Source organism: Numida meleagris, chromosome 4 (genome assembly GCF_002078875.1).
Source record: "Numida meleagris isolate 19003 breed g44 Domestic line chromosome 4, NumMel1.0, whole genome shotgun sequence".
NCBI lineage: Eukaryota > Metazoa > Chordata > Aves > Galliformes > Numididae > Numida > Numida meleagris.
Window position 1 is genome coordinate 71,705,396 of NC_034412.1, and position 14,455 is coordinate 71,719,850.

At 42.5% G+C, this 14,455-nt stretch overlaps 1 protein-coding gene across 1 annotated transcript in view; it reads left to right on the top strand.

The window, feature by feature from the left end:
* The window catches only part of LNX1 (ligand of numb-protein X 1), a 33,209-nt gene continuing 19,257 nt past the window's right edge, over window positions 504-14,455 (top strand). Inside the window, exons 1-6 of the mRNA XM_021395499.1 lie at window positions 504-508; window positions 1,860-2,101; window positions 3,581-3,736; window positions 8,654-8,809; window positions 12,291-12,493; window positions 13,754-14,125. Coding sequence (XP_021251174.1) covers window positions 504-508; window positions 1,860-2,101; window positions 3,581-3,736; window positions 8,654-8,809; window positions 12,291-12,493; window positions 13,754-14,125 — 1,134 coding nt within the window. The remainder of the gene's footprint in view (window positions 509-1,859; window positions 2,102-3,580; window positions 3,737-8,653; window positions 8,810-12,290; window positions 12,494-13,753; window positions 14,126-14,455) is intronic.

Here is a 14,455-nt window from a genome sequence, read left to right on the forward strand (position 1 = left end):
CTGATCTTCATGCAACCCAATGAAAATAATAAAGGATCTGCCTTTTCAGGATTCACTTGCAGGGCTGATTCCCCCAACAACAGCCACCAAAGCTATACTGACAAGGAAAATAATATGAGAAGAATATCATGCCTGTCCTTTTGGGTGCAAGGTGCTGGTGGTCATGCAGCTTCACAGAGCTCAACCAAATGGCGAATTTAGACATTGTTTGTGGGAGAAGGGACAGGAAAGGCCTGCTGCAATGGAGGCAGAAGGGCTCCTGTCTTCCATTTGTCTCGGAATAGGAGCCCCAAACGTCTTCTTGTTGATCTTTTGAAATAGTCAAGCAAGGGAGTATTTTCTTTTGAGATGTATCTTTCTACTTATGAAAGGGTTTAGAAATAGCTTCTGCCACAGGCATTCCCATCCAAAGCTTAAAGCATGTACAGAGCTCCCACACAGCTGCATCAGTGTGATACAGCTTGTTTTTTTCCCTCTGTAAGAGGGAAGTTATCCGAAGCGGTATGAGGTAAGTAATGGTAAATCATAATTTAATGCTTTAAAAAGTTTTTAATTTAATTCCTTCTTAAAAGGAAATACTGTAAGAGAATTTAAATCGCTGCTCCAAATCTGACATAGAGAGCTCTGCAACTCATCCTCGTCTCATCTTTCTGTCCCAGGCACTGCTTCCATAAATCAGCTCTCTCCCAAGACCTCTACTCAGCATAGTACTTTTTTTCTGACACTTAACCCATTAGCACTGTGTACGGTATGTATTATGCATTGCCTTTTGTGCATGCCATATATTACGAAGAGCTTTCTATCCCGAAGGATTTCTGCATCTATTTCTGTGAGTTAGTCCTGCAGGGTATTTTTATGAAAGTCATCAGTTAGCTTCTGCTATGAAGAAAGAGAGAATCATAGCAGCAAATAGGCCAAGCTCATTAGGTCATGATTAAAAGGCAGATTCTTTTTTAATGTGGTAAATGAGGTTCTAGAGGGTGCACAGGGCACACAAGTGATGCTGGAGAGAATTCACAGGTGCTGTCTCCTTGGGCCACTCTGTTGTTTTATAGCTTTATTTAAATATTGAACCAAGAAGAGCACAGCAAACTTTAATTTGCTTGGAGTGACGTTCTTTAGGAAGTCTGAGGAAGAAACATCATGTGTTGTCTCAGTTTTGATGTCTGGGATGAGCCCAGAACATACAGCTGGGGTCACAAGTCAGTTGTTTGCAGGAGTACACTCCTCTCCATCGAAAACAGAGGATTTTGTCACTACTAAATCCAGATCAGAATGTAGGAGCTGGATTTTTCCCTGGAACTGTTTTAGAACCAGCCTTGAGATTGGAGGAGGATGAAAGAGTGTGGCACCGGGCTTCCAGTGTCACTGCCTGGTGACCAGGCAGGCTGGCTAGAGTGTGGGTCAGGGTGAGGTGCCTTTTACTCTGCCAGTATGAATTAAGAAGCTGCTATATCTCACCATGCTCTCCTTCAATAACCAGAGGCAAGGGGAAAATTATATGCTGCAGTCTGTGGTGTAATGAGCTACCTGCTCATGGGTCCTTCTTCACCCACACTAACTGTTTATACATGGTACTTTGGGCCTGCAGTTTTCTTTGCGTCTCTCTTTATTCTTTTGACCAGAAGTAGACTTGCCATGTAAATTCAGCTAATTTGGAGAACGGTTTCCCTTCTTCTTCACTGTTTAACAGGACAAGATAGGCATTTTTTGTTCTGGCCTTTGCCCATTTATCATCATTCACCATGACAGTCACATTTTGCACTCTGAGTAATTCCCCAGAACTGGCTAACTGCCATAAGTAGGCAACATTTCAGTAAAATTTGTTATCACATCTCCTTTCCCTACCTTCTCATCAGATGCAAAGGAGCATCCCACTATGGCCTTACCAAGGAGCGGAAGCGGCGTTCCCAGGACTGCTCCCCGGACCACAGCTCCAGCCTCGCGGTAGCTGCTCTGGGCCCTGAGCTCTCTGCGGCTGCAGCCATCGCCTTAATGACCGACGAGCCAGGGCTGGTGAACCCGGCCTTCAGCCCCACCTCAGAGGACAGCCAGTCGGGCAGTGGCCCCAGGGACCTGCATTGCAGCAACCGCAACAGAAGTAAGGACCCAAAGGGGTGGGTTTGGAGCCTGGTGGCCTCTTCCAGAATCTGCTTTCTGTGAAGCACATGTTGGTGGAGGATGTTGTTTTTTTAAAGAAAAATTTGACGTGACTTTTCCGAATGGGTCTTCAGTGACCCAATATATTTCAGGTGAAAAACAGATTTTCTTGTCCAGGGGCAACATCACTCTGAAGACTTGCTGCACACAGGCAAACTCCAGTTCTCAAGAAAGATAATTTAGGCAGGTCAGCTTTTTTGGGATGTGTGAAGTGCCAGGGAGATGACACAACTGTGGCTTCAACAAAACATGGTGGTCCATGTAGTCCCTACAGACCATGTGATGGGCAGCTACGCAAAAATCTCTTGAGTACTGTGTTTGGTAGTTGACATGTATTTTCAGTAAAACAGATGTTAAGAGGTTTCTGTGAGCTTGGGGGTTGTTTGCCAGCCTCCCAGAGAGGTGCACTTCAGAACTGCTGGCCCTGCTGAAATAACAGCAGTTACGGACAAGATGCTCCTTGCCTTGATTCTTCACCGTGTGACATAGCACCTGGCTCAGATGAGCATCACATTTGAAAAATGTGGTTGACATGGAAGTATCAACAGTGAGGTCAAATTTTGTATTTGTGGTCTCTGAAGCCAAAACTGTGTTTCACAAGCCTTGTGTTGCACCAGCTCTGTGTTGGGATAATGGATGAAGGGCTGAAGGAAGATTAGATGAAGAGCAGCACTATCCCCCTCTGTGCATGCAACGAGAGAGAGATGGAAAGGGAGAGCAAAACCATCAGGATGAAATTAAATCCCACCAGAGTTTAGAGGCTGCAGTCTGGTTTGGGGGAATGTTGTATTATTAGATTACAATGTTTGGCGAGCATGCAGAGCTCAAAGAGAGAGCGGCAACAGCCGTGACGATATCTTCAGCAGGATGGAACGGAGAGTGAAATGTTTTGAAACTATTATGATTTTTTTTTAATTACTTTACCCAAGTTAGAAGATGTGACTTAGTAGGTCCCTCCCACCTGATGATCTCCGAATTTTTGTCATCAAACTGTTGCCTATTATTGGCAGATTGGAACAACTGCAGAGTTTTGAGGCAGTAGTGAGTTTTTATTCAAGAAAATTTTCAGCAACAACTTCCAGATATTTGTGTAGCTTGAGAAGGGCAGTGTTTTTTCCTCTTCTAAACATTTTTTACTGGATTGTTGTTGATTCTGCCCTGACTTAGGATTATTTTCTCCCACACTGCCACGCTTGCAGGTACAGATGTCTGCATGTGGCTGGCAGAACAGACAGGGGAGGTGGCAGTGCCAGGGTGTGAGACAGAGGTAGGATAATTGTTCATCCATGCAGGTGGGTACTGTCTTGGAGTCACAACACTGAAGAGTTGATGTTTTGCTCTGTTGTCTGCCGAAGGATGCAGAAATGATGTGGGTCTGAAACTGTTGAAATGTATTGATTTTTTTTTCCTGCTGTTGCAGCTCGACACTTTGAACGCTCCACTATAAGAAGCAGATCTTTTAAAAAAATAAACAAGGCATTCAGTGTTCTTCGAAGGACAAAAAGCGGAAGTGCAGTTTCCAACCAGGCTGACCAGGAAAGGGAGGCTGTTGGAAACTCTGCTGCTGGAGAAGAAGGTAATGCTTTGTTCTCCTTGTGTTCTCACTTAAATGGGGCAGGGGACCCTATGCATGTTGGAGCTGGCTGTTCATGATTGACATGTCTTTCATTTGGTATGTGCACATGATTAAAAAAAAAAAGCTGAAAACCCAACTTTTCCTTATTTTAAAAAAGCTTTTAGTGAATGGCAGGGAAGAGGAAAGCTGAGGTGTGTGGGACCTCACATAGGGTTGTGCTGGTAACTGCCCATGATCCAGTATCTAATGCATGGGAAGTGGGATTGAGCATCTGGGACCTGTTACTGGAGCTGCTGCTGATTTGCTCTTTTGGGTCATTTGGTCATTTAGTTCAAGAGGTTTTGCCAGCGTGTGTTTTTTCCCCCTAAAGCAAACAGATCACAGAGATCACACATTATGGAAATCTCATGAGTTCCTGCTAATGGTTATGAACCACTAGAAATTACCAATGGAATTACAGTAGGAAAGAGTAAAGCACTGGAATTATCCCAGCACTTCTGCAGGGTCCTTGCTGATAGATTTGTGTTGCCTCAGCCATGCAGGTGATGAGGTAAGAATGCTCTGCTCTCAGCCAAGGGAAAAGGCAAGTTGCCCTGACATCTGTCAAGGATGAGGAGTCTGACAGGCAGTCACGCTTAACATTTGGCATTCTTAAAGCAATAACCAAATGTTACTAATTGCTTTGGATCGTAATTACGAAGCCAACATTAGCATTCGTGCATCAAGAGGAAGTGATGATAGAATGGGAAACATCACCTTAATCAAGGTCCTAACTGAGTTCATTATTCCTTTGTCTGATGCCTCAGCACCTCAACTCTCTTCCCAGATCAAAAATCCAGGGTAAAGGATTTAAGAAGGCAACGGAGTCAGCTTTGCTTTGCTCTATACTTCGTGCTGTCATTGAAACCCACTGAAAATAAGGACAGAATGCTGCCATACGTGCTTAGGCATGATTATTCTAAAATCAGAGAACAGTGTTCTCTGCTTTCCTTGCTTGTTGCTTCAGAGGAGTTCCACTTAGTTCTTGTGCTCCCAGTCGTTGCTCTCCTTGTCCAGATTCTTGCTGATGTAACCAAAACAAAGCCAAATAATTCAAAATTCTGAAACTTTTCCATTAAAAAAAAAAAAAAAAGATTCTGTTTCTTGACTTGGAAATGTAATTAATAACTTTACCAAATATTTTTTTTTAATTCTCCTGGTAAAACTTTGTAAATAAATTGCCTACTGCCATCTTTGAGGAAACGGGTATTTATCTCATTTGCTAGCAGCTGCTCAATCCACTGTAATCAAATCTTGCCATTCTTCAGATAGAGTGAAATCCTGAATTTCTCATGCCTTTCTGAAGACAGTTTTCAGGCATGGAGATTTTATGACGGCTTTCTACCTAGGCTTATAGTGGACATTGCTAGTAGTCCCACTGAAAGCTTGGATTCACGTCCAGAGATCATGAGGGGATCTGGACGCCAGCAACAGCTGCCCGGTAACGCAGATGGTAACAGAAGTAGATGTGAAGGTGGCACTGGTCTTTCCATTTCCAGCAGAATGAAAAGCACTGTCTCCTTTATAAGGAATATATGTAATGATACCCTGGAGGGGCACTCTCTGTAAAGATGTCATTCTGTACCTGACTCTACTTGTGATGTCATTATTGAGCACCAAGTATGCCTGTAAGATTCCAGATATGTTCGACTGCACTGGAAAAACCAGGTAGTCATGTAGTTGTTTAATGAGCAGTTACTTTTACGCATGAGCTCACAGAAGCTGGGTACTCAAATGATGGTATTAATTACATATGCAAAGAATGCATTTTGATTAGGCTGTTCTGGAATTTGGTCATAAAAAAAACTCAAGCAAGTAACTTGCAGCAATACAAATACAAATTTAACAAGGATCTCCCTTTAGTCCTTTGCAGCAGGTGCTTTGTGCATCTCAAAGGCACTCTCTGTTTCTTCTTGTTGGAAGAAGAAATGAATATACTTCTTTCTGAAGCAGCTGTTATCATCCTGCCAGCTGGGTGCTTGCTTTCTTCTTCAGTTCTGTATATTTTCTTCTATTCTTTGTTTTTTAAAACCCTCTCTTGTTCCGAGCAGTCTGCAGTTGGACTCCTGGTTAGAGCTGGTCAGCCTTTAAGGATAGCTGCAGTATGCTCTGCAGTTACTTAATACAAGTCTGTTTGTCTCCCTTTTTCAGAATTTCCTCATCTCAGTTCAGGTATCTCTGCTTAATATCTTCTGTCTCTGTTTTGTTCAAAAGAACTCTGAAAGCAAAAACTGTAATGTGTACCTATGTGTTGGCCCCAAAGGCAGCAGCAGCCATGGATTTCTGCTGCCACGTCAATTTTTTGCCCTCTGTAGCATGTGCACAGCCACCGGGCCTCTGCTCAACTGCAGTATTCCTGCAGGGATGCAAGACAAAAGTCATTCCTGATGGGGGAGGGACAGCATCCAAATGACCATAATTGCACTTAACCTGAAAGGTGAATGTAGCACTGGGTTTGGAATACTCCTTTGCTACCCCGGGACACTGAAAAACATGATATCTATACTGTGTTTCTAATGCAATTACAGCAGGAGAATAGTTACTGTCTAGTGCTGTCTTACACCTGCAGTTGGTATGAGTCCTTTGCTGTGAAGATGACTTCATGATTTCCATTTGTAGCCTGTGGTTTGATTCGTCTAACCTAATGTTGTATACACACATTTTGGATTTAAGTGATCCAGGCTTCCTTTGTACCTCTGTCTATGGAGATGTTTTCAGTAGAAAAGTGTTCACTGTCTGAACCAAAGAACATGTTAAAAGTGCATGAGAAGTGTAAACAGTGAAAAAGAAAATGTTTAGGTGGAGAAGGGCTTAAGATTTTCTCTTTTTTAATAACTTGATGGTTTGTAAGTAACTGGAGAATAATATCACTGATGGCACTTAGAGTTGCACATGGCTTCCCAGGGCTGAAATAGAAGCTAGGGAAGCTTAAAAAAGATTGTTTCATTCTGAGAAGTGAGGGACAGTGACAGGGACACCCTTCCGGCAGTGATGCATTTAAGATGTGATATCTTCTGACTGGATCTAGTAGTGTAAATGACCTTGACAATCTAGTTAAATGATAAAATATCTCCGAGCAAAGACTGCTCTGGTTTTGCCATGCTTATTTGTATCACTATACTCTTAGTGTGGCATCACACTTTAAATTCACTTCCAAGAAAGATTATATATATACACTCTTTACTCAGGCTGATCTACGAATACAAGTTGTAAACCAGCTAACTCTTCAGGAGGAAAGAATTTGAGAATGCAATTGCAAAAACATCTATAAAGTGAAAGGGAGCCATACCTCTGGTTTTCAAAACCAGTCATCAGTTCCATTTTGCAGTCAAGCCATTGTAAAATAAATTAAATTTATGATTGCTTGAGGATGTCAAATGCCTTTCAAAGTCAGCCTAATTCTTCTTAGTCCCAGGGCTGGTGCAGTGCTACATCTGTTATTGCTTTGCAGCAGGCAAGACCAAGGCAGCACTGGCAGGCTCACAGAGCAGACTGCTGTTGTGTACCTCCCTCCTGCTGTTCGGTTGGAGCCCAGCTGTGTTTTCTGTGTGTGTATATCTACATATATATGCATATGCATGTGTAAGATAGATATTACAAATACTTTGATGTTTTGGAAAGGCACATGAAGAAAAAGGAGGTAAGTAAAATGCAGAAGGCTCTAGGTGCCAGAGCCAGGTCTTCTTCAACTATTCCATGGCAATAAGACTTCTTAAGTGAAGAAAACAAAGTGACTTTCCCAGCCCCAGGACAAGACAGCAGCAGCTCAACTTCTGCCCTTGGAAGGCTACATTAGCACTGTTCCTGTTTTCCCAAGTTTGATTCAGTTGCAGTTTCAGTTTCCTAAAATGGCTGCTAGAAATATTACACAACTGGTTGAAAGCACTCTGCTCCCAGGATGGTGAGCTGGACAATTTTCAAGTGGATGAGATTGGCTCTGTAGTGTTTCCTCCACGGCAGATAGGTAAACTGATAAACTTCACCTGCTGTAGGTAAAACAGCCACAATTCTTGAGATAACCCTATGACAATTTCATTTTAGTTCTTTCAGTAAGAGGAATATCCAGAAAAAATGATGCCTTCTACCTGCCCCCTGCATTGGACCAGCATCCCTGGAGAATTAACAGAATTAATAACGTTGCTGTTTTCAGAATGATGGCAAGCCATTGGGAGAATGAAATGCTAACTGGAAATTTCTTGGAAAGGAAGAGTTGCAGAACAAAGCCCCACAGTGATTCAAGTGACGTTCACAGACACGCATATTTTCCAAGAATAGTTTACACAATTTTCATTTAAATTGTGATGACTGAGTATCTGAACCTTACTATCCTTGCAGATAGATGGATTCATGGAGGTGAGCTGTAGGCACACAAAGCTCTGGGGACCCTAGCCAGTACTTCTCATCAGTTAGACCTTCTGGTCTGGGCAAGGACTGGCAACCTGAGACAGAAATTGTGCTCACAGTGACCTTGGATTGTTCTGGAGCCAAAAGTCATAGCAGACACACTGAGCAGAGCTGTGGGGATGGAGGCAGCTGTTGTTCTGATGACACTTCCAGAAGGAGCACAGTACATGCAGAAATCAGCTGAAACTCAAGACCTGGAGGAACACTTACACTGAGTACTGTAAACTGTGGGGCTAAAATATTAAGCGTACTTAAAAGTGCCTATTACGGTCTCACAGCTGATGTACTAATAATTGCGTGGTGTCCTGTGTTGTATCAGACAAGCAGAATTTAATGGGTAAAGCTGGCCTCTCCTATGTTTTTTGTTACTCTGATGGAAAGATAGATAAAATTTCACTCTAATATAAGGAAAGTATTACTTGAGGGAAAAGCACGGACAATATTTCTGAATGCAGATGACATTTTTATTGACAGATTCAGAATTCTCCATACCAATCCCAGCAACAAAAACGCAACACTCGGTGGAAAGACCTGCAAGAGTCACCAAAAACAAGACAGAAAATTTACTTCTTTCTAGATTCAGCAGCGCTTCAATATTTAAGGACTGGAAATATAAAATGGTAAAGAAAGGTATGCAATACTCCAGGGTTTTCCTGCTCTGGAAAACCTGGTCAAAGGGAACTGAGAACTTTAATTAAGAGCTGGAAAGGGTTGGAAAATGGGGTCTGAGCAAACTGATGCTCCAGCCCCATAGTAGGATGCATACATGTGAGTGGTGTAAGCTCTTAGCCCAGCCAGACCCCTTATATTTGGTGAGACCTGCTGAGGTCCCATTCACTGTGGGTAACCAGGTGGTGGAGCAGGGCCCACTTCTTCTGGGTGTAGTGCAAACGTTACAAAATTTCAGGTCAAAGATGTTGTTTCCAGGTGCGGCATTTTCTTAAAACAGGCAAGGTAGGTTTCAATGAGCCTCCAAGCAATATATGCAGTCTGTTTGATGAAAAAGCTATCTCAAATTTTATTATTCAAAAATATATGTATGTGTGTATTTTATACATTTAGTTTTTCAAACATCGTTTTTATAATAGTTGTCTTTTGCTCGTGACAATCTAAACTGTTGATAATGTGAACATCGATGTGTATGTCTGAGTTGAAAATAAGAGGCAAATCTTTAGTGAAGATAGCAGAAATTAAGTGGTCATCCAGTTATTTTGATGTTTGACTCACCTGAGAAGAAAAAGGTACAATTTATTAATTATATTCAATAAAGAACATGAATCAAACCTGGGAGATGAAGCAGTATATCCAATGAAAAGAGGAGCCCGGTGACTTGCACACTGGCAAGAAAAATGCTGTGGGAGGATTTGTTTTGTCATTGACTGCACACTTCAGAAGGAAATTAGTTATTAGAAATTCTTTCAAAAGATCTGCATAAAGTCATATTGAAAATCAGGTAACTGCCACTGCAAGACTTACTAAACCTGTTACAGCATTGCTCAAGAAGCAAAAGAACTTATGTAAGTTTATATCTTACGTACATGATGGGCCTTGTTCACTGCCACATTGCTCTGGTTTTGTTCTGGGATAGTTAGAGACTGATACAACATGAGAGTATCAGCAGCTTGTTCAGTCTGCTCTCTGTGGTCAAGAAATAGCTAATTCCTTTAGAAAAAAAATGATTGAAGTATAGTAGGATGAGTGTCTAAGCCAAAAAGTTCTGTTTGTTACAACCCAAGATGAATCATCATGCAAAGGGAAACGGAAGCAGTTCTGCTACAGAACTGTTTTGATAGCTTGCAAAATATATAGAAATATTTTTTTCTTCCATTTCTATGCAGATAAGAATACTTGGGGATCTAGATTATTATCTGTATGTTACTTCTGTAAACCCTTAGAGCTGCACTGAGACTACAAAATGCACATGCTTATTCTGATGTGCAGACAAGACCTTCAGTGATTTTTGAGGAGTACTTGTGTCATCTGACATTAAGCACCTCACTGAGCTATCACTTAGTTGGCTTTGTAGTCTTACATAGCAGTGGACGGAGCTTAACAGCAACTTTGGGTCCTCATGCACTACATAGGAAGTTAGGTATTTGGGATAGAGGCTTGCCTTTATATGATATGAGTCCACTTTCAGGCTAGGAAGAATCAAACAGGCTCCAAACTGGGCGAATAATGTTCAGAAAGTATAGGAGTATGGGGGAACAACACACTTTCTTGTCCTGAGACTCAAAGTTGTGTGCAACGCTGAAGCAGATCAGTACAGCTGCAGAAACTACTACAAGAGTGTGATTAAGTGATCCTTGGATATTAGGTTGAGTCTGGCTGTGTAATTATCTAGATAGATTTTCATTGCCTGTCAACTCTGTATAAAACCACGAAGTCGAAGTCTGTGCATCTGGTAGGTGCTTTTTACAGACGTGGAGGAAGACAGCTTCCCATCCCGAAGAGCGTATGATCAAGAAGTGGTAAGGGCTTCAACGTGGTATTTTCTAATGGTTTTATTTTCCTACTCTTTCTTTCCCCTTGATCTCTCCCAGGAACTTTTGGTGCCTTTCTGGTTTGTTGTCTGATAATTCTGTAATAGGAAATACTTATTCTATCTCTGATACTGCTCTATTAATTTTCATTTAACAGTTTTTCTGCCATTCAGTTGCAATCACTGTACTAAAATAGACTACTGAAAAAATGTTAGCACTTTATTTTTCTACTTACAGGTTTTCATATAGATGTGGACTCTTATACCAGAAATTCAAAAGCTTTCTGTCATGTATGGGGGGCATAAGACACTTAAAGACTGACGTGCCTGTACTAGACCACTCAGTAGTGCTTTCACTTGAACTTTACTGATTGTTAAATGTGAATTAAAATTTCTAATTGCCAAAGACATGTTGTGCAGGCAAACACATCAACTGAAAGTAGGATTTGGAAGGGGACACACTCCTCCAGCACATTATAAATAAATAACAGCATCCCAGCACACGGTTAGTCCTTCTTCCTCACACCCAGGCTGCCAATGCCAGCAGAGATCTTCCCTTGCAGCTGAGCTGTCAGCATCACTCCCTTCTACCCCACAGTTTCATAAAATGTGAAAAATCCTGGGAGAATGGATCCTTCCAGGTGAGCTGGCTGCTTCTGAAAGCAGAGTTGCTCATCCTTTGTACATGAAGAGTCCATTTCAGCAGAGTGTTGAGGTGTCTGGGTTAAGCACAGGACAGACCTGTGAAAATACCACCCAGTCACAGTGAGATTCGTGTGGGTTTATTTAAGGCTATGGGCAGTAATGTGGAAATGTCACCTCCTGCATCAATGGCAGCAGATGTGTGTTCATTTGAACTCGTATTTCTTAATGAGTTTTAGGATAAGTCTGTGTTAGGTCTGATAGACTTGGCTAGCCAGCAGCAGTACGTTTGCTTGTGTATATGTACCTATTCAGAGATCTATCAGATCACCTGCGAACCTCCCCTTCCTGAATGTACCCTGGTTTTCATACAGCCGGATATTCCTGCTTCCTAGAGTTCAAGGATGATGTAAAGACAGTAATCTGGAAGGGAAACTACTGTTTGCTTTGAATTGCCCCAGAAATCTTGCCCTTCCGTTAGCTGAAGGTAAAAAAAAAAATGCTTCCATGGCTGTTACAAGCCAAGTCTGGGATGCTAGCAGTGAGGAAAGTCAGCAGCCCACAGCAGCACGGACCACCAGAGTTTGTTGACTTGTCTATGCCCGTATTCTCTACAGCCAGTAGGGGGCTGTGACCTGATTCAGAGGGGTCTCTGGAGGCTGAAAACCTATCTTGTTCCCTTAAAATATTAGCACATGTAACTATATTTTTTCTTAAGCTCATTTCATCTGTCTGGATTGTATCGAGTGTTTGAGGCTCTGTTTTGAGGGGAAAAAAATAGAAAGGAAGTTTGAATGTATTCATTTAAAACAATCCCTTCAAGTTCACTAAAGCAAACATACATTTCCTTTCCTCCACACATAGTATATATCATATCAATGCATAAAACCTATGCATAAAACGTAAGGTACTTGAAGTTGTGTGGCGCATGTTTTAATGAAGCAAAGCCAAGATGTCATATAAATACCTTACGATGTGCATTTCCAGGTTTTCCCAGATTGTATCACCTGATTCCGGATGGTGAAATCACCTGCATTAAGATCAACCGGACTGATCCCCATGAGAACCTGGCCATTAGGATTGTGGGAGGCAGCGAGACTCCTTTGGTTCACATTATTATACAGCATATTTATCGAGACGGAGTAATTGCCAGAGATGGAAGATTGCTGCCTGGAGACATGATACTAAAGGTACAGTGCTGTGGGAGTACAAGATAAAAAAAAATATATGCAAGAAGAAGTCCGGTTCCTCTGCATACTGTGATGATTTCATTCATCTCAGTTGTTTTCGTAACTCACATTTGTTTGTGTTTCCCACTTGGTTATCAGGCTTCTCTGCTTTCTAGCCAAGCATGGTAGATCCAAAATGCAATGCAGCATGATGTTGGCATGTCTGACCCAGCAGAGCAAAAGTTTTCTTCTGAAAGCAGGGGCAAGGCTTTTTTGACCTGTTTTGTGTTTTTGTTTTTTTTTTTTTTTTCCTACTGAGCTGTGGATTTAAATCTCACTTAGTGCAGTTTCCATTGCCTTAAATCCCACTTACACCAGAGGAGGTGACAGGGGTCTGGTCAGCGTGTGTCCCATCTGCATCAGCACCGTATGACATGAGACATTGCCTGCTCTGATCTGTGAGAGCTGCCCCATCAACAGCCACGGATGAAATCTCTAGGAACAAATGAACAGCATTCAGGTGTTAGCCATTGGCTGCTACTTCTGCTTCTATAGAAATGTGTAACAGATGAACAAGAATTAGGCCAGATGGTTAAAAATCATGTATCTTGTGAGCACTTGCTCCAGCAACGAATGAGAACAGCTCTCTCAGCTGCCCCATTGACTTGGAGCTCTGATAGGGTGCTACATTACATTAATGTTTCAGTACTTGGAAGAAAGTCAAATTTCTGGTAAATCCTACCTGGAAAACAAAACACAAGAAGCCTGATACTCCAGTGTGGTGTGTAAGCATGGCTCCCTGCTAAATACCCAGCACTTTTGACCTTCTGCTTGAGGCTCTTTTCTCCATTTTAATTAGAGGGGCACAATTTTTTTCTGTTACTAAAACAGCTGGGAGATAATGAAGAGAAAGCGGTGGGAGTGGAAGGAAGGGCTGGCAAGGTGATCTGAAATCAGAAGCTAGTGGAATAAAACCAAGATATATGAAAGGATATTGGAGCTTGGGGGAGAGAAATAATAAAGTTGAAAAATAACAGTTGTGTCTGGAGACTATCCGAGCTGAGAGAATGGGAGAAAAAAAAGCAGAAAGTGTCTGTACAGTGCGTCCTTTCCTCAGGAAAAGGACTCTTCTGTGCACAGACTTGGCCTGCTGTACTGCACTGTTGGGAGCAGCCCACACCACCTCATGTGAAGACATCTGTGTAAATAGAGCAGCCATCTCCATGCCAATTCAGATTTTAGATTGCTTTTCTGCCACTGATTTACAGCTCTCTCTTCCAGGTGAATGGCATTGACATCAAAAACGTGCCTCACCACTATGCCCTGTCCATCCTGAAGCAGCCCTGCCACGTGCTGAGGCTCACGGTGCTCAGGGAGCAGCGGTACCGGTGCCGAAGCAGCGGGCTCAGCCTTGACGCTCACTGCAGCCGGGACAACAGTTTCCACGTCATTTTGAACAAAAGCAGCCCCAGTGAGCAGCTAGGGATAAAGCTGGTCCGCAGGGCCGACGAACCCGGTGTGTTCATCTTCAACCTGCTGGATGGAGGAGTGGCCGCCCGTGATGGCCAGCTGCAGGAGAACGACCGGGTCCTGGCCATCAATGGTCATGACCATCGGTACGGCAGCCCGGAGAGTGCAGCCCAGCTGATCCAGGTCTGTTGCTGTGGCTTTGGGCATGGTATTAAGGTCCCTTCCAACTCAAACCACTCTGTGATTATATGAATCTATGACTCTATGATATACTCTGTATCTGCTAAATTGTAAACCAGCTTGTACCCCAGTATCACAGAGTCCAGCAGGGTCCTGACTCCCTCCAGGGGAGATGGGAACAAACTGGAGAAGTCTAAGGCAACCAATGGCATGTTTTGGGATGTGCATCCCAGCATCAGTGACTTCCTGCAGACATATCTTACAACTGAAGGTATTCCATATACCTTGTGGGTATTTCTTTCCTAAACCCAGCATAAATTCAGATATTTTGGA